The 22,535-nt window shown below is 42.8% G+C and overlaps 1 protein-coding gene across 1 annotated transcript in view; it reads left to right on the top strand.

The window, feature by feature from the left end:
* Positions 1–6,355: 6,355 nt before the first annotated feature.
* Positions 6,356–22,535, top strand: part of LOC118556534 (stromal interaction molecule 2-like) — a 53,949-nt gene continuing 37,769 nt past the window's right edge. Inside the window, exon 1 of the mRNA XM_036147017.1 lies at positions 6,356–7,528. Within this exon, the coding sequence (XP_036002910.1) occupies positions 7,402–7,528 (127 nt within the window). The 5' untranslated portion in view covers positions 6,356–7,401. The remainder of the gene's footprint in view (positions 7,529–22,535) is intronic.

Raw genomic sequence — 22,535 nt, forward strand, 5'->3', positions numbered from 1 at the left:
GGGGGGGGGTGCGGGCCAGGCGACCTGCCGTGCCACGCGGCCGCTGGGTCCCTGTTCACCCACCGTCGCTCGCCTGCCTCTGTCCCCACAGCGAGTGGTCCCAGAGGGGACACGACGTACAGTGTGAGCAGTCCGGTCTCGTCCGAGCGTCGCGCCGCACAGATCGTGAGCGGTGAACTTTTTAAACCCCGAGGTTCCGTCGCACAGTTTGAGATGTATATAAGTACCACCACTGAAAAACTCGTACAGTGTACGCCCGGCTTAAGCCACTGATCCCTCACCTCTCGTCCTACCCCTTTTCAAGAGTGGCTAAAAGAAACGGGCCTCTGTATCCCATCAAGTCTATAACCTAGGGAAACTCGTGGATTACTAAACAAAAATGTATTTAAAAGACTTCTTTATTAATGGTTATTTTATGAGAATTGATGCAGGTGCGAATATCTGTAATACCTGTGATTTTGTCAAAAGCAAACCAAAAAAAACTGTAATTTCTTAATGTAGGATTTTCCCTCTTGATAAATTCCCTCAAATTTCAATTTTACTATGTTTTTTAGTTTATTGTTATAGCATGGCAGTAAAACCACTAATTTATTTTATTTATTTTTTTACGCATCATACCCTCAAATCAATATGGTGGTGGAGGGGCAGCTTGTGTGGAGGACTCTGTAGATAACAGTGCTGTATGTGTAATGTACAAGCCCCTGTCTATATGCAGTTTGTTGCATTTATGAAGGGTTGCTGCACTCTTGATGGATGTTTAGCACCTTCAGTGCCAATATTGAGGCGTATTTATTTATTTTTTACTTGTGTGACCTTAAATTATGAAAGATTCATCGTGGCATTTTCGTTCTTTGGAAATCGGTGTCATGCATTTTATGCTGTGCTGCAACAAAAATTGTTTTGTTTTTTTTCCAAATAAAGATTATAAAGTGAATCCTGGCCGAGTCCTCTGTGCTGTTCCTGTGTGTGCTTCTTCGCTGAATATTTCTGTCGGGTCGTGTGACAAGATAAATGTTTGGACAGGCAGAAGGTGTATGCTGGAGGCCCGCAGCAATCTTTTCCAAATGAGCCCCCACCCCACATGTAGTATATGCCCTCGTTCTTGGCCGCCTCCCTCATCTCCTGCTGCCCCTCTCTGCGGTCTCGTATCGAATTATGCTGTTCTTCTCTTTCGTCGTCGTCTTCCACCCCCCACCCCCGCCCACGCCCTCTTGGATTCAGCTTCATCTGCCACCTGTTTACTAGCACTCCCACGGCTGACTCTTTTTATCAGTCATGCCTCTCCTTGGGGCCCCCACAAGTCTTTTGATCCTGCAACATGTACCTGCTGTGGTGATTTACTCATACCGCAGTCCCTCCTGGTGGCCGACTCGTTGCATTGCAGGGCAGCGTGCCCTCTGTCCATCAACACGCGAGGAGGCTGGCCGCCGCTGACAGATTTCCCTCTGAAATCCGAATCAAGCAAAGCGATCTCACTAGATGTCTGGACGTCGATGTGTGCTTTGATGTCTTGCTCCGAATGATACGAAGCAACGTGGCACTTGATGAGCTTAGATTTTTTTTAATTACAGGGACCAGAAAAACTAATTTACCCCCTAACACGCTTCTTCTGTTTTTGTTTTTTTGAAACACATGGTTCAGATGATCACATCCTAGTACGTATTTCTGATGCTACTCCCCCATCTTTCCACTCTTTGACCATCCTATTCTGTTTTTTTCTCCCGTCATGATGTCTCTTTCACCTTGCAGTTCTTGCAGCTGCCGTGTTTGGAGATATCCTGTGTGAATACAAAATGTGCTTTCAAATTATGTAATTTATTAAGATGGGGAAACTGCTCAAGCCCTTAGAATGAACCCGTCTGACAACATGAGGTAGGCCAAAATATCTCAGTGAGCATCACATCTTGCCGGACTCTAAAGGAACAGATGTAAGGCTTTGGTAGTCAAGTGGACCAAAGTGAGAACCATCCATCCATCCATTTTCTAACACATGTTTCCCTTGTGGGGAGAGCGCATCACTATGTAGGAGAACACAAGAAGAACCCTGAACAACATCTAAAGCACTGTGGTTATGACTTAGTTAAGGCATGTTTGTTAATTTTTTTTTTTTAAAAGAAGAGACTAGGGCAAAAATGACATTCATGTGGAAATTCTAAGGCCAAAACCATTTCTCACCAAAGATAAACCAAGGCCCATTTCACGTTTACTAAAAGATCTCGATGAACTCCAAGACTTTAGGGAAAGAATATTTTGTCAATTGAAGAAAAAAAAAATACAATATAAATTAAATCAGGGTTTTGAAATGGCCTAGTGAAAGTCTAGAGTGCCAAGTTTCTAACCTTTTCTCCTAAAAAATTAAATCCATCCAAAACTGCATTTTTCATTTACCCTGTTTAACTGATCTAGCTTGATCATATATATATATATATTAGGGCTGGGCAACGATTAAAATATTTAATCGCGATTAATCGCACTGATTAATCGCGATTAATCGCATTGTATTTACAAACTCCAAGAATGAATTCAAAAGTAGTGTAAAGAGCACTTTTATTTTAATGTTCTGCTGCCATATGAACAAAAGTGTTGTAACATTTGTAGCACTTATCAGTAACACATATTTAGTGTAAAGCTCAACTTAAACATGTAAAACAAAAAATAGCAATAATAATAAATTAAAGCTTATTGCCACTGACAGGGAATTCTCTTTATGGGGAAAAAATCTACCAAAAACAGGCAATTTCTGAGGTGACAGCAGGGAGCAGCATTACCATTTTATGTTCAATACCAAAGTTTAACTTGGCAGTGGTTACAACTAACTTGTTTCTGTCATATTCCATGCTGGAAGAACTTTAAACTGAAATGCTTGCTAACTCGATATGCTTGCGTTTATTTGACGTTGACACGCGGTTTTTTGTTGTTGCTTTCTCGCGCGCATATAGTGAATGGCAGGGGGAAAACAGGCAAAAATACATGGATACTTTGAAACGAGAAGCGACTTCACCGACGGCGTCGATGCAGACCCCCCCGCTCCGCTCCGCACAAAACTTGTTCCGGCCGCCAACTCACCGCCTCGCCTCGCCTAAGCTCGCTCGCGGTACCTGCGGGAAACACCGCCTTCCGCATGTCAGCTGTGTTTTTTTCCGGCCAGCACCTTTCTTCCTCTTTGAATCTGAGGCTTGGCTGACAGCGAGGTTATTGGCGCATTATCGCCACCTACTGTTCTGATTCAAACCCCTACACCGCAGCAACAGACCTTCACAAAATAAAAGCATGTGACCAACATGCGTTAACGCGCGTTAAAGAAAATATCGCCGTTAATAGTCTAATGAGTTAACGCGAAATTAACGCGTTAACTTGCCCAGCCCTAATATATATATATATATATATATATATATATATATATATATATATATATATATATATATATATATATATATATAATTGTGTAAAATAAATAGGAAATATAGTCAAGACATTGACAAGGTTACAAATACTGATTTTTACTAAAAATGTTTTTTTCCTCCAAAGTTTGCTTTTCACTTGCAGGTAATTAAAGCAGACATTCTAGCCTGTCAGTTTGTTGAAGTAATCTGAGGAAATGTCTCCCCTTGCTTCCTGAAGCACCTCCCACAGGTTGGATTGGCTTGATGGGCACTATACACACACCATATGGTCAAGCTGCTCCCACAACAGCTCAATAGGGTGGAGATCTGGTGACTGCGCTGGCCACTCCATAATGGACAGAATACCACTTTGACAATAGATTGTATTTCTGAATACTTTAATGGAAGAAAATGTGGCTTCTCTTCAAAAATATATGGACATTTCTAATTGACCCCAAACTTTTGAGCCATATGACTGTATGCTTTATCCTTAAGCAGGACAACTATCTGTTCCTTTGTGGTATGCGGAGCAGGATGAGCAATGCTAAACCCATACAAAGTGACCTCCAGCTGACCACTGCTGTGAATGTCTCTCACCAAACCATTAGAAATAAACTTCATGATGGTGGCCTGAGGACCCGACCTCCTCTAGTAGGCACTAGAGAGGAAATCACTAGAGCGTCTCTAGTGTTTAGGTCCATCAGACCCCACCTGGTTCAGTGATGATGCCCCGGGTCAACAGCCGTCATCTGATACGAGGGATTCCAGAGCGTTGTCAGACATTCAACCATGCAGCGGCCATAGAAAAAAAAGTACCATTTCAGCCAGCCAGACTAGCCAGCCACATCGGTTTTTCAGTTTCACTTTCTCTGAGACTGCTAATTAAGTCCTCTAGAATTTTTATAAAATACAACGTACTGTTTAAACTTCCTAAATGCACTGATTATTGATTCCTCAAAGAAAGTAAAGAAAATTGTATTTTAAGGTAATAATGACTGTGGCGCACCATCTCTGATGATGTTCCTGTTTCAGAAAACCACTCCCTGCAGTGACACATAACAGGGGATCTACCTAGAGCAGGGGTCTGCAACCTGTGGCTCTGGAGCCGCAAGTGACTCTTAATAACTTTGGCTACAAATTGTATTTTGCTTATGGTATTTAAATGTAATAATGATAATAAATGCAGGTTTTAGCCGTTTTTTCTTGGAATAATTGCTTTTAATTTACACAACAGAATGATGCTAAATGTGCCAGTAATATTTAATTTTAAATCAATATTTTTTCATTATGTTGGAAACTGATTTTTCTTCAGGCTACATCATTATCCATTGTCCGTCTTCTTTTTTTTAGACCTCGAATAGACTAAAAAGAGCGATGACAACATATTTCCTACAGTAGATCTTTATCAAAAATTATAACTTGTGTTTTTTTCAAAAGGTCAGGCCACATTTGCGGCTCTGAACGAGTTTAATTCAAGTGGACTGTAGGCAAAATGGCTCTTTGGACTGTAAAGGTTGCTGGCCCCTGCCCTAGAGAGCGTCGTTGGAGAGAGGATAGTGTCACAATTGAAACATCTTCTTTTCTGTAGTTTTTGTTTATTAAACATTAATTGCATCATCAGATTAATTTCGTTTAAAAGCGACATGCGCCCATTTAGCCGGCTTCAAATTCAGCCCCCCCTACGACCCTACGTACAGGACTGTCTCAGAAAATTAGAATATTGTGATAAAGTTCTTTATTTTCTGTAATGCAATTAAAAAACATGAAATGTCATACATTCTGGATTCATTACAAATCAACTGAAATATCGCAAGCCTTTTATTGTTTTAATATCGCTGATTATGGCTTACAGCTGAAGAAAACTCAAAAATCCTATCTCAAAATATTAGAATATTTCCTCAGACCAAGTAAAAAAAAAAATTATAACAGCAGAACAAAATCAAACATTTGAAAATGTTCATTAATGCACTCAGTACTTGGTTGGGAATCCTTTTGCACAGATTACTGCATCAATGCGGCGTGGCATGGAGGCAATCAGCCTGTGGCATTGCTGAGGTGTTATGGATGCCCAGGATGCTTCAATAGCGGCCTTTAGCTCATTTGCATTGTTGGGTCTGGTGTCTTTCAGCTTCTTCTTCACAATACCCCACAAATTCTCTTTGGGGTTCAGGTCAGGGGAATTGGCAGGCCAATCAAGGACAGTAATGCCATGGTCAGTACACCAGTTACTGTGAGAATCTTATGTCGTCTCTTAACCACTACCATACTTGTGATTTAGTTTACTGAACCAAGCTGAGTGTTTTTCAAGGCTCAGGAAACCCTGCAGTGTTTCGAGTTAATTAGACGATTCAAGTGATTAGTTGAATAGCCTACTAGTATACTTTTTCACGGTATTCTAATATTTTGAGATAGGATATTTGGGTTTCTTAAGCTGTAAGCCCATAATCAGCGATATTAAAACAATAAAAGGCTTGCGATATTTCAGTTGATTTGTAATGAATCCAGAATGTATGACATTTCATGTTTTTCAATTGCATTACAGAAAATAAAGAACTTTATCACAATATTCTAATTTTCTGAGACAGTCCTGTAGCAGCCTCAGTAACAACAACGTCCCTTTTGTTCCGCGCGGAGCATCTTTAAAAACACACGGACGGCTGTGCCGTGGGAGGCAGCCAATCAGACGCTGCCATGTCGGGGCCGCCCAGCCAATGGCATCGCTCGGCCGGGGGAGGAAAACTTGGACGGGCCGGCGGAGGAGAACAATGAGGCGGCTGAGAAAAACGTGCTCATCCTTCGCCGCTTCACTCACTGTGGGAGAAAACCCACCAGCGCTTAAAGTTAGGTTTCTGGAGGGGGCTTCCAGAGGTTCTTGTGTGGGTGTTTATTTATTTGTAATTTATTTATTTATTTATTTTCTTGGCTAAAGTAAACACAGAGCGCTAGCTTAATTACCTTCATACAGGTAAAAAAAACAAAAAAAAAAAAAAAAAAACAGTAACACAGAAAAGTCCTTCCTGGTCAGGTGGTGTCCCTGTCCCGCACGCGAGGGCATTTGGAGGCAAATTGAACGCCCTCACCCCTCCCCGTCCTTTTTCGTCACGTCAAGCCTCTTTGCATACCGACTTCCTTCTCCCGCTGGTCTCCATCAGCCAGCCGGCGAGGCGAAGCGTAGCGAGCAGCAGCAGCAGCAGCAGCAGCAGCTGATAACATGACGGGAGGATACAGTGTCACGGAGAGCCACGAAGAGCTGACTTGAAAAACTTCATTCGGGAAGTAGGCGGATGTCGTGTGCGACCGACCGACTCCCAGCTCGGAGAGAGCGGCTACAAGCAGAGGAGCGGAGGAATGGATAATATCTGATGCACCGGGGGAGATTTTTTTGTTGTTGTTTTTCTTTATTATTATTATTATTATTATTATTATTATTATTTGCTCGACGCGAAGAGGCGGAATATGCCGGTGTCGGTACACTACTGTACGTGGGAAGTACACGGACTGCTTTTCCTCCAACTCGCACCTCTTAACCTAAGGATTTAAATCAGCACTTTCTTTTTTTTTTTGCGTGTGTGTGTGTGTGGCTAATTCTAGCTCCACGGTGTGTTGCTTATTTAATTTAATGTATTTATTTTTTGTAGCGTCATAGTGAGCGAGGGCTCTTTCCTGCGGATTATTATTATTATTATTATTATTTGGAAGCTAATACGCGTTTTTAAATGTATAAAATTAGACATGGGGTGGACCCCTCTGAAGCCATTAGAAGCACCCCTTAGCTCCCCTTTTTGACCCACCACTAATTACTATTTCCCGATAGCCTGCCCCCCTCCCTCCCCTCATTACAGGTGTCTATTTTTTTCGTGACACCGCATATTCGACTTATAATTCTTCTGTATTTCCCTCCCCTGCCTACTGCTGTGTGAATTTTGACATATTTTCCGTGTGTCTTTATAATCGATTGACCCATCACAGGATACGAATCCCCACATTTCTTCCCCCCACTCTTCTCCTAATTTCCACCATGAGTTATATGGTTGTAAATGTATTGCTACGTGGACTCGTCATCTATGCGGTACTGGGCTCGGAGTGCTCCTGCTCCAGCGATCTGCCAAGCCACTCGTCTGATGCTGCAAATGTAGCCACCACAGGTGAGATCGCCCCCCCCCCTCCCTTTGCCTGCCTATGTTGTTGTTTTTATGTCGCTATATCTGTGAATATATGTGCATGATTTAACACGCAGCCTCCTCTTCCTCTCCTCCTCCTCCTCCTCGCTTCCCCTCGGGTCCCCAGTGGTTTTCTCGGGGAAAGCCGAGGAAAGCCCTGCGCAGTGATGGGAGAGCGATGCATTTTTTTTCTCTCTCTCACCCTTTCCTTCCTGTATATTGCTGAGGAATGCCTGCCATGACCGGAACGCAGGGCTGGATCGTCCTTTAAAGACGCAGGATCATTAACTTTTATTTTATGAAGGACGTCGTGGTGGGGGGGAGCTGTACGCATGTGGTGCCATCGCAAAAACAAAAAACATCCCACAACCCTTTATTTGGTTCCATCACACCCACAAGCCTCTTTTGGTGTTGCAGACCGACACAAAATAATGGGTATTTGGAAGGTCCAAGCCAGAAAAAATAAATAAAAATGTGGGTAAAATGGGAGCAAAGTGAAGTCTTTCAGCTTGCATGCTAAAACAGTGGGACTAGTGCTGCATTACTCTGAAAGCACTATGGTGAAACGCGCTGGTGGCAGCATCATGCAGTCGGGATGCTTTTCTTAAACAGGGTCAGTTAAACCAGACTTAGTGGATAAGAAGGTAGACTATAGCACCGTCGTGGAAGAAAACCTGTTAGAGGCGCCCAAAAGCACCTGAGACGACTGGGTCTGGGGCTTCACCCACCAGCCGTTGATTGGATGAAAGCACATTAATCCAGAACGGCCCAGTCAATGTCCAGATCTTGGTCCAATTGAGGACCTGGGATGATGCTCACGGACGCTCTCCATTAAATCTGACGGAGCTTGACCTATGCTGCCGAGAGCGGCGGGCTAAGATTTCGGTCTCTGCATGATCAAAGCTGGTGGCTGTTGCATTTGAAACACGGCTCTTCAAACTATAGCATCAGTTTCCACGGCTAAATGGTCAAATTTGTATTTGTTATATATATATATATATTTAAAAAAAGCCAAAAACCCTGAATTATCTTCCAGTCGCTCAACAGTTATCACATACAATTAGTATTTTTATTATTTTACTGCTTTACTGGGACAAAAGGGGTATGAATACATTTGTTAGTCACTGTATGCACTTTTATGCACCCCACTAACTATAGTATTGACATAACCTAACAGGAGCAGGATTTCCAGCTAGATGCATCTGTCTTTAACTCGGCTTTACTGACGGAACAGATTGAGCAGCCCCTTCACGCTGGGCCGTAACGGCCAGCGTTAAACACAGACCCACCACCTACCTTTTTACGTGCCTCGTGTTGTCACAGCGGCTTTGTATGCAACACTTTTGGGGGGCACTAATTAAAACTGAAAAACTGTGCTCCAGCTAGTTCATTTGCTTTTATTAACGTTTGCGGTCAGAGGTGTCCGTGCGCTCCTCAAAGGCACGGTTCATGTTGGGCTTTTAATGAATTGTGAGAGTTGTTTTATTTGCCAGGGTGGATTGGTTACACGGCACACAACTGCAGTGATTTAAAAAAAATAAAATAAACAACAACAACAAGAATTGGGCGCTAAGGATTTTTGCCTAATCCACATACACTGTGGTGAAAAATGCAACCACAGGCTCAAATATATGCATACGTTCACCCAAACCTTTTTAAAATGCAGCAATGAGGCGCTCAGAAGGACCTTTAAGTTGACATGACTCATGATTGAGTCCTGCTGGAAGCCTCGTTCAATTCCTGTATGAAATGCCTGTTATTAATCATTTAACGCTGCAGAAAGAACGATTTGATGGAATCATTGAAATTGCATCCATAACTTAACTGTGGTGGGTGCATATAAACGCCTCTCCTCAAGTGCTTAAAGCACCAAAAGTCTGCATGGAAAAGTGACCCTGATCATCTTATGGCCACTTAATTACGGCCCTTTTCATTTGAGCTATAATCCTGCTCAGTTCAGTTCCGGTGGTTAGTAAAGCCAATCACTTTATTGTACATTTGACACCTAATACAATGTTCAGTTGTAGTATCAGGGCAGAATCTGAGCGAACATCCAGCTACCTTTCATTTTTATATTTAGCTTCCAAGAAGTCCGGTGTATGTCATTTCTTTTAGCTTTATCCTTCGCCATAGTTCTTTTGGCTTCAAAAAGACATCGGCTGCTTTTTTTAAACCTGTTTTATTCTCAACATTTGTTGAAAATATGTCTTTTTCCCACCTGAATATTAGTCACCTAACGATGACCTATGAATCATTCAGGTTTAAAAAAGGCAACTCACTTCACATCAGTGGCTCAGCCTAAAGAGTGAGCAAGCAAGTGTTGACTTTCTAACAGGCATCATCTTTTCTTTGATCCCTGACATTAAAAACTACAATTATTACACTGCTGAGCAACGCTCGTTATAACCCGTAACCATGGATGACATGCTAATTTTTCCTGACACCACCGTGTAGTCTCGTTGTTGGACACTCAGCCAGTGTTCTCTTTTTCCAGACATTTTGTTCACTTCATTGTTTTGTCTCCTTTGAGGAAACCGTTTCTTTCATGAGTTCTGTTGCCACGTTACCAGGAGAAAGTCCAGCAAGTTGATGTTGCCCTGCTGGCAAATACTCAGCCACAAAAAGCCCACCCTGCAAATGGGTCATACATGTTTTCATTCTTCGCTTTGGTACAAATCTATCAAAGCTGAACAAAATATGTCACCGGTGGTGAAATAAAAAGCGCTAGGTCACGTTCTGTATTCAGACTTTTTAAAATTGGGATCCAACTGCGGGTTGAAGCATGGCTATTTAAGGAATAAACCTAAGCATCTTAAAGCTCGGGCTTTAAAATATGGGAATGTGACCGGGTACACTTTAGGAGCCTGAAAACATCATATAAAACACAAAAAAATTATATATTTTAATCGGCTTATAAGGAAATTTCTTTCTCTTTCAGCATTTTGTTTTGCCTTAGGGATTTTTCTGTAGTTTATTTAGTTTCCATTATATTTTCTGGCCTTTCAGTGTTGTGTTTTTCTGGACCAGATTCAGCTTTATTCACCAAGTTTATGACCAGAGACAAGGCACGTTGACTTTGGTTCCACTTTGATCTCAATGAAGACATTTTAACTATAAATATCAGAATTTATCAGAGTGTTTTTACTAAAGAGATGAACATGGCTGAATTGGTGAAAAACATGCATGGTATCGATCGGAGTACTCTGTCAAGTGTTCATCAGATGAACTGCTTGGAGGAACAAATCGTCTCTGCGGAGGCGTTAAATTTGTAAACGCCGCTTTGTAGCCCTGACCTGTAGGTAAGAGTCTAAACAGATTAAATCCAGGATGTGTGAGTCCGCAGAGATGCTAGCTGCCCTTCTTCTGGCCATAGACCTGTACAAGCCATGGAAAGGCCAGCGTCGGACCTGATTGCTTGTTGCAGTCTAGATCCGTCCTGTTTTGTGGATGAACCAAACCACACAGTGATGGACGAACACAGGGCAGACTAAATAATGGCAGTGTAGAAGATGACCAGCAGCTCCTGTGGAAGGTCGTACTTCTAGAGTTGCTGCAGGAAGTACCGTCTCTGCTGGGCTTTCTTCTAAACAGTGTCTTATACGAGAGGACAATCGAAGGTCCAAAAATGTGTGGTTCCCGGGATCAGACAGAGTTGTTGAGGACGGTTAGGGGAGGCAGTGTGGGGGGTGTTCTCCTGAGGGTCCACCATTATCTTCACTGTGTTTTTAGTAGGTTAAGCTGCAGGTGGTTCTGACCGCACCTGTGGACCTGCCGATACACCTCCTGTCTATTGTCGGGCTGTCATCTGCAAATAGCAGGGTTTTTTACAGGAGGAGCCACTGAGGTGGAGTCATTAGTATACGGGTCGAAGAGAAGTTGGAAGAGAACACCCCCCTGGGGGACGCCTGTGAGGATGGTTCTTGTTCTTGCTCCTGCCAGTCAGTCAGCTGGTGATCCACTGACGGGTGGCGATCGGTACTGTGAGGTGGGTAAGCTCCTGGTAGAGGATGTCTGGGCTGATAGTATTTGAAGGCCCGGTTTAAGTCTACAAACAGGATTCTGGGTACGTCCCTGGATGGTGGAGGTAGCGCAGGATGGAGCGTAGACCCAGCATTGACCGCATTATCTGCTGACGCATTTGCCCGCTAAACAAACTCCAACATGAGGCCTGTGGTCTCCTTTAGAGGCTTCAACTGGACCCATGGTCATGAAAAATGTCATGACCATAGTCATCAGAGCGACAGGCCTGTTTACTCCTTTAAACCCGTGATGGTGTGTTTCAGTACAAGAAAGCAAAGTACCTAGGCTACCATCTGTTGTGCCATCTTGGAGGTGTTTTTTTATTATTATGCTTTGTACAATCAGGGGAAAAGAACATCTTTATGACCGTCGATACGTAGAGTAAATAACTAAGTGCACGCTTGGTGTTTCCTTAGTAGCCAGGGGGCCCTAGACCTAACCAACTGATCATCGATAAATATAATGCCTCTATAAAAGCAGCAGTTGGGTCACTTTGTGATCCAGACCAGCAGCTTGCATTGAGACAATGCATGGGAGGAAAGACGTCAGCAATGGCCTTAAGGAAGCAGTTGTAGCTGGCTGTCACTCTGGGTGGAGAAGTGATGATTTTACCTTGTTTTGCAGTAGAATGAGGTGACCTCGAGTGGCCCAGTCAAAGTCCAGACCTTCGCCTGACTGAAAGACTATGGTGCATAACATATACGCATACACCTAAATGACCTGAGCCAATATTGTCACGACAAATTAAATCGTTATGCAGAAAATTATCATGACAAGGTATTGCTGCTAAAGGTGGTTTTATGACTGAAGGAATGACGGATTGTACTCAGTTTGTTCCCAAGTTGTGTTTAAATGGTCTTTTATGTCAGCACCCGTTTGCAAATAAGCCTTCTGAGTCAGCTGAGTGCTGTGACGTTTGCTATTTGCCAACAGAGACCAGTACATAAACGAACAATAAATCACGTGACCCTGAACAGAGGATGCTTCTCCGGTGTAAATATTAGTGCTCCTCTTTATTGTTAGTCTTAACTATATCCAGTCAAAGTAAACACTAGCTTCTAATTGTGTTTATTATTTGACTCTTTGTGCGCTGTGAGCTGTTTACATAAGGCAAAATGTGCCCTGTGCCTGGCTGCTAGCTTCAAACACAGCCTGATACATGCAGGCTCTTAAATTCATTTAAATATGCATATCCACCCAATCCGTCCCGCCCACGCGCGGCTGAGCTGGCGGAGAAGGTAATAAACCTCATCCGAGACAGCTGTTTAACAATCCGGACCGTGTTTTTACAAGCGTGAAGCCAGTTCCTGAAAATAAACCCAGGATATACAGTTTATTGATTAATAGGGCGAGAAGCGCACTCTGCCTTCTCCGCCGTGAGAGCGGTCCAGGGGCCGACGGCGGCCCTCTCTCCTCCGGCGCAGCGAAGGGGATGCAGAGATGCCGGTGATTTAATACAATGTCAGTAAACATGACCGCAGTGTTAGCCGTTTCCCACACGGCTCCCTGGAAAGGTCAGCTGCCCCGGTGTCAGGCTACGAAAACACAAGTCTCTGTTTGAGTGTGTTCGTGCAGAGTTCTCCTTACGGTCTGATATGTAACTCAAATTCTGTAAAGGGTCCTGATCGTTTTGGGGATTTTCCATTTCAAAAATAAAAAATAAAAAAAAGCTCCACAGCTGTTAACCAAGATCTTAGAATAGTAACGTTTTTGCACATTTATTTTATCACTAAGGTGAAGTGGTCAGGTGATTTCACGTCATTCCTCTCCTCTTTTATGTCTGTGCTTATAGGCTTACAATATAAGTCCTTCCCCTGCCAGTGATCATGACAAGGTACAAACAACACAAAATAGTACTAATTTAAATGTTTGTGGTATAAAAGTGGCTTTAGAGGCCCTGCTGGATTCAAGGTCAAAGATGGAGGCTGCTGTTCTCCAACCGTCTCAGGCTTCAAAGCTGCCATTTGGCCTGCTGGCAGCAGTCAGGTGGTAAAAATGTGGGTGGGTCAGGTATATCCTTCCCCCTTCCCCTGTGATTTGGGAACTTCAAAGATCAAGCTGTGGGTTAAACACAGCTGGACTTTTTTTTTTGAGTGGGGTGGGGTTGGGTAGGGGGTCCTGTAACTGCAGACTTTTCAAAATGGAGATAATGACTTTAAACGTAGAAATTTAAATATTTTAGTACATAAAGTCCTGACCAGAGGTGTTAAAGCTGCACTGAATTTTAAAAACAAGAGCTCTGTGTGCAGGTTTGTATCTATTCTGAACTTTCTCTTATCCCCATATGGTCAAAGGTAAACAGGTGCAATTATATGCTTTCAGGGGTCAGCACAACAAGCCATTGCAACTTGCACACAGACATGGCAGAGTTTTTTACACTCATTGCCCTTCCTGACACAACTGGGATTTGAACCCAGGTATCCTCCAAATTGAAGAAACTATCCTTTTTTTTTGCCGTCTCCATACGTCTGGCATACTTTTGGCTGGATATTTGACCACTGTGATCAGAATAGGTAGAGGTCGATAATGGTTGTTTTCTTGACACGGGAAGCAGCATCCAGAGATTCTCAATGTGGTTAAGTTTGGGGTTATAGGGGAGGGCGTTTCATAGCTTAAAATCCAAACCAGTCCAACACCAGTTTGGACGGGTGTTTGTCATCCTGGCTCTGTTGAAACACCTAATTGATGAACTTGACACTAAATGGACGGGAGTATCGTCCACAGTGAAGCTTGCCTTACAACATCACCGTGGACTGAGGTAGTTTGAAGCTGATCCATGCCTTTTAAGCTGTAATGAAATTTTCTGACAAGCCAAATCCTGCCAGAAGAAAAGTTTTAACTTCACAGTTCAAACGTACGTTTGGAGGAGTCCACATGAGGCTTTCAAACCTAAAAAACACTGTTCCAGGTGTCAGGCGTGGTGGTGGCAGCATCATGCTGGAAGTCAGTTTCCCTTCCAGTGCTGCTGGTAAATTATACAAATTTAGTGAAATAATGAGACAGGAAGACTACGTCCAAATTCATCTTAACCATCAGGTGGACAGTTTAAAACTCGGACACAACCGGACGTCTAAACGATCCAAAACACATCAAAAACATTTTAAGAAGTCCAAAGTCATTTTTGGGTCATGTTTAAAAGCTGTGTCCCTGTCAGCTAACCGGCCAATTTAAAAGATCTATACCAAGACTGCCGAGAGGAGTGGTCGAAAATGGAGCCAGAATTATGCCCAACGATTGTCGACATCTATGAAACGCCTGTGGTTGAGGTCCATTTTTGGTCTATTTATACAGTCCAAAATGTATGGATGTATGCTAACCCTAACCAATGGAGCAACTACCTTGTTTTTGCTCCCCCATTTTTTGACCCCCCTAAAAAGAGTGACCTGTTTGTCACTCCTATTATAATGGAAAATGGCTTTAACTAGTCTGACGACCTCCAAAGCACTTCACACTACAGTTCACAGTTCATTCACCCACACATTCACACCCTTATGGTGGTGAGCCATGTTAGTAGCTACGGCGGCCTATGACAGACTGACAGGGACCAGGCTGCCATACATCAGCGGGTGAAGTGTCTTGCCCAAGGACACAACGACTGAGATGGTCAGAGTGGGGGATCAAACCACCAACCCACCAATTGCAGGACAAACTCCCTAACTTCTGCACCACTGTCGCTCCTATTATAAGTTTTTAAGCTAACATACTACAAATAGTTAGTTAGCCTTGTTTGCTAAATTTTAGTCCCTATCATATTTTCCCTTAGTTGGTTTAGTCCAAGCGCACAGATTAATCTGAAAGTCATCAGAGGACTTGGCTGGATTTGTAGCCAGTCTTGGTTTCATGGGTTGTTTGAAGTGAAAACAAGTGATGTGGGGTTGTTTTTCGCCAGGTTACAGATGTTTCGCTATCTCCTTGAAGGATCTGGCAGACCGTGCTCCTCACTGAATTTGATCAACGTTTTACGGTTCCTGCTTTATTGGGATTGCACCTTCAGGGACAGCAGCATGAACAGCAGTATAGGTCATAAATCATCTCCGTTGAGCTGAAGAAACACGAGGGAGCAAGAGGGAGGTGTCTTTTTTTTTACAGATGTGACCTCTCCCATTTTAATCTTTTTGTTTGGCTCTCCGACAAACATTGCGCTTCCTTTTGGTTGTGTCGTAATGAGTCGACTGGATGATTGTTGTCTAGGTCACAGCCAGAAGCTTTATGTAATCTTAAACTGCAGAACTGCTGTGCATCAGAAGAAACAAATGCAGCATAAACAGTCTGCGTCCTGCTCGTGTTCCTTCAGGATCTATAACTCGCTCAAACTTTTGAACAAAGCCAGTCAGTCAGTCTTGGTTGGCGTTCGGAGCCTGATCGGAGGTGACTCTTGCTATCTCAGGGCTCAGTGATTGCATTAATAAAGGGATTTGTTTGGAAAGGAGGTTCGGCATATACATATCACCCGAATGCTTGCTCAAGTCCTGCTGGGAGCGCAGATATTTGCACGTTGCTGCCGGCCAGCTTTCGTCCTGCCAGCCTGACACACATGCACACTGGAGGAAAGACAGGATGGAGCTGGAGCCTCAGAGAGAAATTTGGGTTTGCCCTGGGGTCACAGTGACAGTGTGAACGTTTCAGAATGTCCTCGTTCTCAACACGCTATGTCCTTTCCCTTTGCTTGTGAGAAAACGCTACGGCCGCTCTTTAGCTTTTTCACAGACCGCTTTAGCTCCCAGAAACAACTGGAAGCTACAACAAAGCTATTAGGATTGCAAGCTTTGTCTTTCGTTTTTTCGATTTGTTACCTCTGCCTTTCACTGAATCGACAAAGCTTTAATCCCATCACATGCCAGTGTTATAGTGGAGACAGTTGAAATTGTTTTCACTATAAAGAGTAGGAATTCAGGGTCTTTATTGAATACCAAGCCACGATAAATGTAATCTCAGCGACGTTTGCGAGGCAAAACATCCATTTCACACCCAACTATATAAAATCCAATTCGATCAAGAATTATTTCATAATCAATCCAATTTATTACTGTATGATAAGCAGATTCAGATCCAAACGATCGCTGTCCAGTTCAGTACATAATATAATACACTCAGATAAATTTTATTATTTTATTCCAGCTGCTAAGCAAAGTTATTCAGCAAAGCAAAAGCTGATTGCAACGTACCATTGACTTTGCAGAAATGCATCGGCTAAAGCAAGTCTGCGGCGACAGTAGAGAGGAACCACCGTTTTAAGGGGAAGAAACCTCCAACCAAACCCGGCGCAGCATCGCGCGGCTATCTGCTGTGACTGTCTAGTGGGGACAGAAAGCACAAAGCACACACAAGACTGAGGGAAACACACAGAAGCACTGAGCCAGGAGTACTTTGTAAGGGGATAGAAAAAACAAAGAGCAGACAAATTTAATGGCAGCAACATCTTAGTCCATGGCTCCGCTCGGGAAATGGGCACCTGAACACAGACACTGAGTTAGAGGTACCTTCTGTGAGAAACACAACCACAGAGTGCACACAGTTAAAGGCAGATATAGCTCTGTCTTTCCGAAAAAACAGATGCAACCACATTTAGAAACCCTTTGTCAGGAGAGCTTATTTTAGAAAAATAAAGAGCACACAGTTACTGGCAGCAATAGCTTTGTCAATGATTCAATATAGAAAAAAAGCCGGCTAAAGGCAGTGGTACTAAACCTTGTACAGACAAAAAGAGTTCACTATTTTAATGGGACAAAACACCTCATTGGCTCCCACCTGCAAAAAACTAATTCAAATTCACAAAGTTGGTGGTACCCTCTCAGAGGAAAAACAGTCAATGGCAGCAATGCCTCCATTCATGGCTCCGTCTGGGAAAAAAGACAGGAAGAAAAAAGTGAGGGAAAACAAAGTATTAACAGCTAATAATGAATAAATAGAAAGTAGTAGCAGAATATAGCAGAGTAGTGTCCAGGCAGTCCTCCATCAGTCTAGGAATAGCTTTTGCTTAGATGGGACCCCCTGTACTGGTGTTTATTAAAGCAGAACTGACAAAGTCTGAGTAAACACACACAGCTAATGTCTGTGTTGTTGCTCATTACATTTGGTACCTTGTGCATCATTCCACTTTTGCACAGTCAGCTCTGCAGGCCCCAGGGCAGTGTATACCGCACATATGCAGTCTTCTTTTTATCACGTTGTTCGGTTCCTATAAGTCACTGATCCAGACTGCAATGAAAACTGCTCTCTCTCTGTCACAGACGGAAACAACGAGGACGGCGCTGGCTTTCTGCACGTCTCTGAAATTGGTTTTGCACCGCAGGAGCTTCTCTTGCGGCATTCCCGTTTCTTCAGTGTTAGCAGCTTGGTTTTGGTACTCAGGAAAAAGGGTAACATGCACTTTCTCAAGAGAGCCTCCTGATTTCCTGGTTAAAGACTGAAACATTGTCACCTTTTAAATATCCAACGGTGACGGAGCGCTTGAAAAAAAAAACAGACAAAGTAACTAATAAGTAATACCCTGGAGGAATGCTAGCAGAACAAAATTCATCCTGGAAACGCACTTTTGAAACAAATGTAACGCCTTTTTAAAATTGCACAACGGGCATTAACCAGTTTATTGCTGTATCCAAAACCTGCCTGTTTTCGGATAGCCTATTACTGAATCACCGCCCTATCCAAGTTTCTTACTTTTAAAGCATCTTTCAAACACCGCGGGTGACCATATCTTGGCTTTCTTTTTCTTCAATATGGGGACATGATCTAGAATAAAGAGGTCTCCTACCAAACCAACGCATTGCTGAGGTGTATTCAATGGGCTCATAGAGGAAATTTCCAAAAAACACTCCCCAATGTCCCTGTGGCTTACACTGTGGATCCAGGATGCTCGTTATTGTTCCTCAGGTCTGTCGCCATGGTGACCAACGGGTCTAAAAGTGCCGCAGAGATTTTCAGGGTTTATTTGCTGGGTGGTGCTGATGTGGCCAAGAAGATCACGTTCACTGAGCTTTATCAGAGAGTTGATTGGCTGCTAAACTATTGTGTCGAGATCTACTGGTCAGAAATTGGTAATTGATTTAGGATTTCAGCTTCTTCTCTTTTTTTTTTTTTTTTTTTTTAATATTGTAAGTTTTGGCCTGCCAATACGATTTTGGCCATTTCTTGTTAGGGGCCAATAATAGAAGATATAAGAGCAGCATTCAAAATTTCTTTTTGTAGACTCGGTGCAATTAGCGATCATCATTTATTTATATTAGGAGCAGGAGCAACCGTTGTGTCTGATCGGGCAGGTGAGCTATTGTTTTCAAACAAAATTAAGCTGTTTAAGTTTCACATCTCATTTTTACAATAAGCATGGTAATCGTAGCTAGCATAACTAAAACCGCTGTCTCGTAGCGTATATTCCAGAGAAAACACACCGACTTTCTGACTTTCCAACCAGGCGGTCAAGCTGAAAACCTGCCTGTTCGGGTCAGTAGCCATCTTTTTCCCAGTGCATCTCTCTTGTCTTGCCTCTTTTCACAGTCTATTTTTTTGGACAAAACACCTTGACCATTCAGCTGAAACAAATCCTACTTGTACGTTCCCGAACCTCTAAGGCACTCATCAGGCGTTAAAGACAATTCGTCCGTAAGCAGAGGCCCCTGGCAGCCAATGAGCTGATTCACTGGTTCCCGGGGAGATGTAGGTCACTGTGCTCCGCTGTAAAGTGTTTCCTGCTGTGAGTGGCAGCTTACAGTTGCAGAGGCTGCCCTCACACATCCCCCGACGGAAGGGGAGTCTATTGTTGTCCCCGTGCGGCTCATTTTAGGGTGTTGATTCCCTGGTTGGCAGCACACAGGCCGAAGTGAGCCCTTCCTTACAAACAAGAGCCTAAAAGAGACACTAAACAGCTGCATGCATAAACATCTGTAGAAAAGAAAGAGATCTTAGTTCCTTTTTCAGATGTCACTTCCTTTATTTTTATTTTTAGTTGTTACAATGCAGTCAAGACTAAAATTAGCAGTAGCTTAAAGGGTTGGACGATCAACTAATTAAGCTAATTTTGACAGTTATGATTGACGATAAATTGGACCGATGACCTTGTTTCACTGCAGGCTCCACAGACGCTCTCCTTTGTCGCCTCGTTGAAACAGGAGCCCGGCCCCGCTGAGGCTGAACGGCCCCCTGGATAAAAGACAGATGGGGGTCACAGAGAGACCGGGTTCCCACTGTGATAATACTTATCACCTTATCACCGGAAGAACCCAGCCTTGTGTCCTTCACACAGGTCTAAAAGTGTTGCAGGGGCATTGTCGCTGCGCCGTTTGCCACTTCCTGGCCGGTGATGTCCTCTGCATCTACTTGAAGCCTTTACGCATTTATTTTTCAAGGTACATTTTTGAGATTTTCTGTTCGATATTAGAGGGTAGATGCGCACCCCCTCAGGTTTCAGGGACTTTCCCTTGGCAGAGGGCACGTGATGCGGTGGGCCTGGGTAAGGAGGGCAGCGAGTGGTGTAGATTTCTTTGGTATGCTGTCCCTTCTCGGGTCTGTCTCCGCTGACGGTCACGCTCCGGCCTGTATTCATAACAGAGTCATCTACAACATGGGTGATTTGAAAACGAAGAACAGCTCATTTCTTTTTCCATATTAACTTTTGATGCTTCATAGACAACGTATAATACACTGAGCCGGCCTTGAACTTTAATGGGCAACCTGCATCTCTGGTTTTCGCATTCGCTCCTTGTCGCGTTTTATTCATCAAATCATTTCTAAGGGTTCTTGTCGTTACTCAGAGACTTGTCATTTTTCCCTCTGTTTTATATAGATAACGTCAGCTTAATTAGCCCCCTAATCCTCCCAATCGGTTTACCTATTAGTCACCCTGTGGTCATGTCGAGAACGGGCATGATTACATTTCATATCAGTTAATGGTCGAGTGGGGGGAAAAAAGAGAAAACCTTGCAAGGTTAAGATAAGGAGCAAACATTTGGGCTGTTTTCTCCCCTCTCGATGCTCTTGGCTGGGCTTTGAAAGGTTGTGATTACTAAAGGGTCACATGTTCGACCGACAGGTGGCCGAGAAGCCTGTTAGGCTTCACAACGTTCTTGATAAGTCCCAAAATCAGCCAGGTAATTACACATCAAAGCATCTCAGAAGAAGCTAGCCCCCCTTTACAAAGATACGCTAATGGAGCCCCGGTGGGTTGTTTCTGATTTAGTTGTGGCATAGAGGCAATCTGAATGTCTTCTGTTGCTCCTCATTTTATTTTTTTTTTGCTTTCATCAAACTAGGATTCCTTGTAATCTTTTAGAGGGATCCTTATCAATGCTTCTTTAATGCCAGCTTAAATGTTTTTTTCCTTTGGACTATGGTCGCCTTTTCAGACACTTTTCCTTTATCTTATTGTCGTTCAGAATACGTGCAATCCCACGCCAACCTTTTAGCTCGTTTCCCCGGATGGGAAACACAGATATTTGGTATATTTCTGCGAAAAGAAAACAGCTCCAAAATAACCATGGGAACAAAACAAAAAAAAAACATGTAGGGTGTTTTAAAAATCTGACTTAAATTACAATAAAACATTTTTCCCCCGCAAAATTACTTAATTAATCACGTCATGTGTGTTGATTTCATATGATCCTGTTTATTTATACATGTTTTGTTTACAGTAAATCAGGGATTTGAACGTTTACAGCTAACAGGAGTGGAGAATTACTCCTATTTCCAAAAAAATAAAAATAAAAAAACATTTTCTTGCTCATTAAACCATCTCATAATGCATTTTCTCTACAAATCATTGAAGATATGGAATAAATATTGTCTTTTGGTGACAATGTTGTGGTCGGCAGTTATTATATTCATATGTCAGTGGTAAATACAAGCAGCTTTATTCTGGAAATGATCATTTAAGATAGAAAAAAAAACAAAAAGAAAAAAAAAACAAAGCCGCCATTGTCCTCAGACTGCAGAAAAAGTCTTTCTTAAACCTGCAAAAAACCTGAAAGCCTTCCCCAGAACCACTTGTTATGAAATCGAGACAGTTTGGCTACCTTAAAGGAAAAGATGACTCTAATCTTGTTTTCTCAAAGTTGTTTGAAATTAAGAATACACATTACTTCCTATGGGAAACTCCCTTTTTTTCATTCTAACCTGCAGGTCTTCTGGAGTTTCTCTTTATGCTTACCTTTCATAGTTGCGTCCAAATTTAGCAGCGGCAATGAAAAATCTTAACAGGACAGAATCCGGTGTCGCAGGAGGATAAAAGAAACATGCAGGATGCTGGAAGAGAACCAAATCTCTATTTTTTCCCCAAAGTTAACAAATCTTTCAGCTGAGAAACTCTGCACAGACTGCTCGTAAATTTGAAGGTAACAGTGGAGGTTTGAACGTTGTGTCCCTGGCATCACTTTGCTACCAATAAGTCTTCGACGGCCTTGCCAGAGTCCTCAGCCTTGGGTTTTGATACAACTGAGTATTACATAAATGTAAGACTCAATATGGTGTAAATATCAATCATAAAAAGTCCTAAACCAAGAAAAAGCAGAATGGTGTTGTTTGACTGCTTTGCACAAGTTTTTGTCCTCTGATGCTCGCAACAATTATCTGTGTTTACATACCTGTATTCTACAAACCTTTTAAAACCCTCAAGCATATTGTGAATGTCATGACAACCGCCTTATTGTTTAATTTGAATAATTTCACTTTTCTCTGACTGGAACGGTGCTTAAAAGCAGTCCTTCTCATGAAGGAGGCAATCATCAAATAATGAGGCAAAACGACGTCTGCCCTTGATGTTTCTATAGCATTTAGGAGTGAAAGGAGCAGTTGGGTGTGACTAATTAATTGCTAATTAAATGCACTTACTTAACTTATCATCAGCAAATGTAATCACTTCTAAGAGCAGGCGTTGTGCCAGTTTGCTGGTCTGAAGCATACGTTATGCCCACATGCTTCAGAAGAGCAAACTGGCAGGAACGTTTTGTTATCTCATCGCGTGGGCGTTTGCTGATTCAAAGCA

Source organism: Fundulus heteroclitus, chromosome 14, assembly GCF_011125445.2.
Source record: "Fundulus heteroclitus isolate FHET01 chromosome 14, MU-UCD_Fhet_4.1, whole genome shotgun sequence".
Classification (NCBI taxonomy): domain Eukaryota; kingdom Metazoa; phylum Chordata; class Actinopteri; order Cyprinodontiformes; family Fundulidae; genus Fundulus; species Fundulus heteroclitus.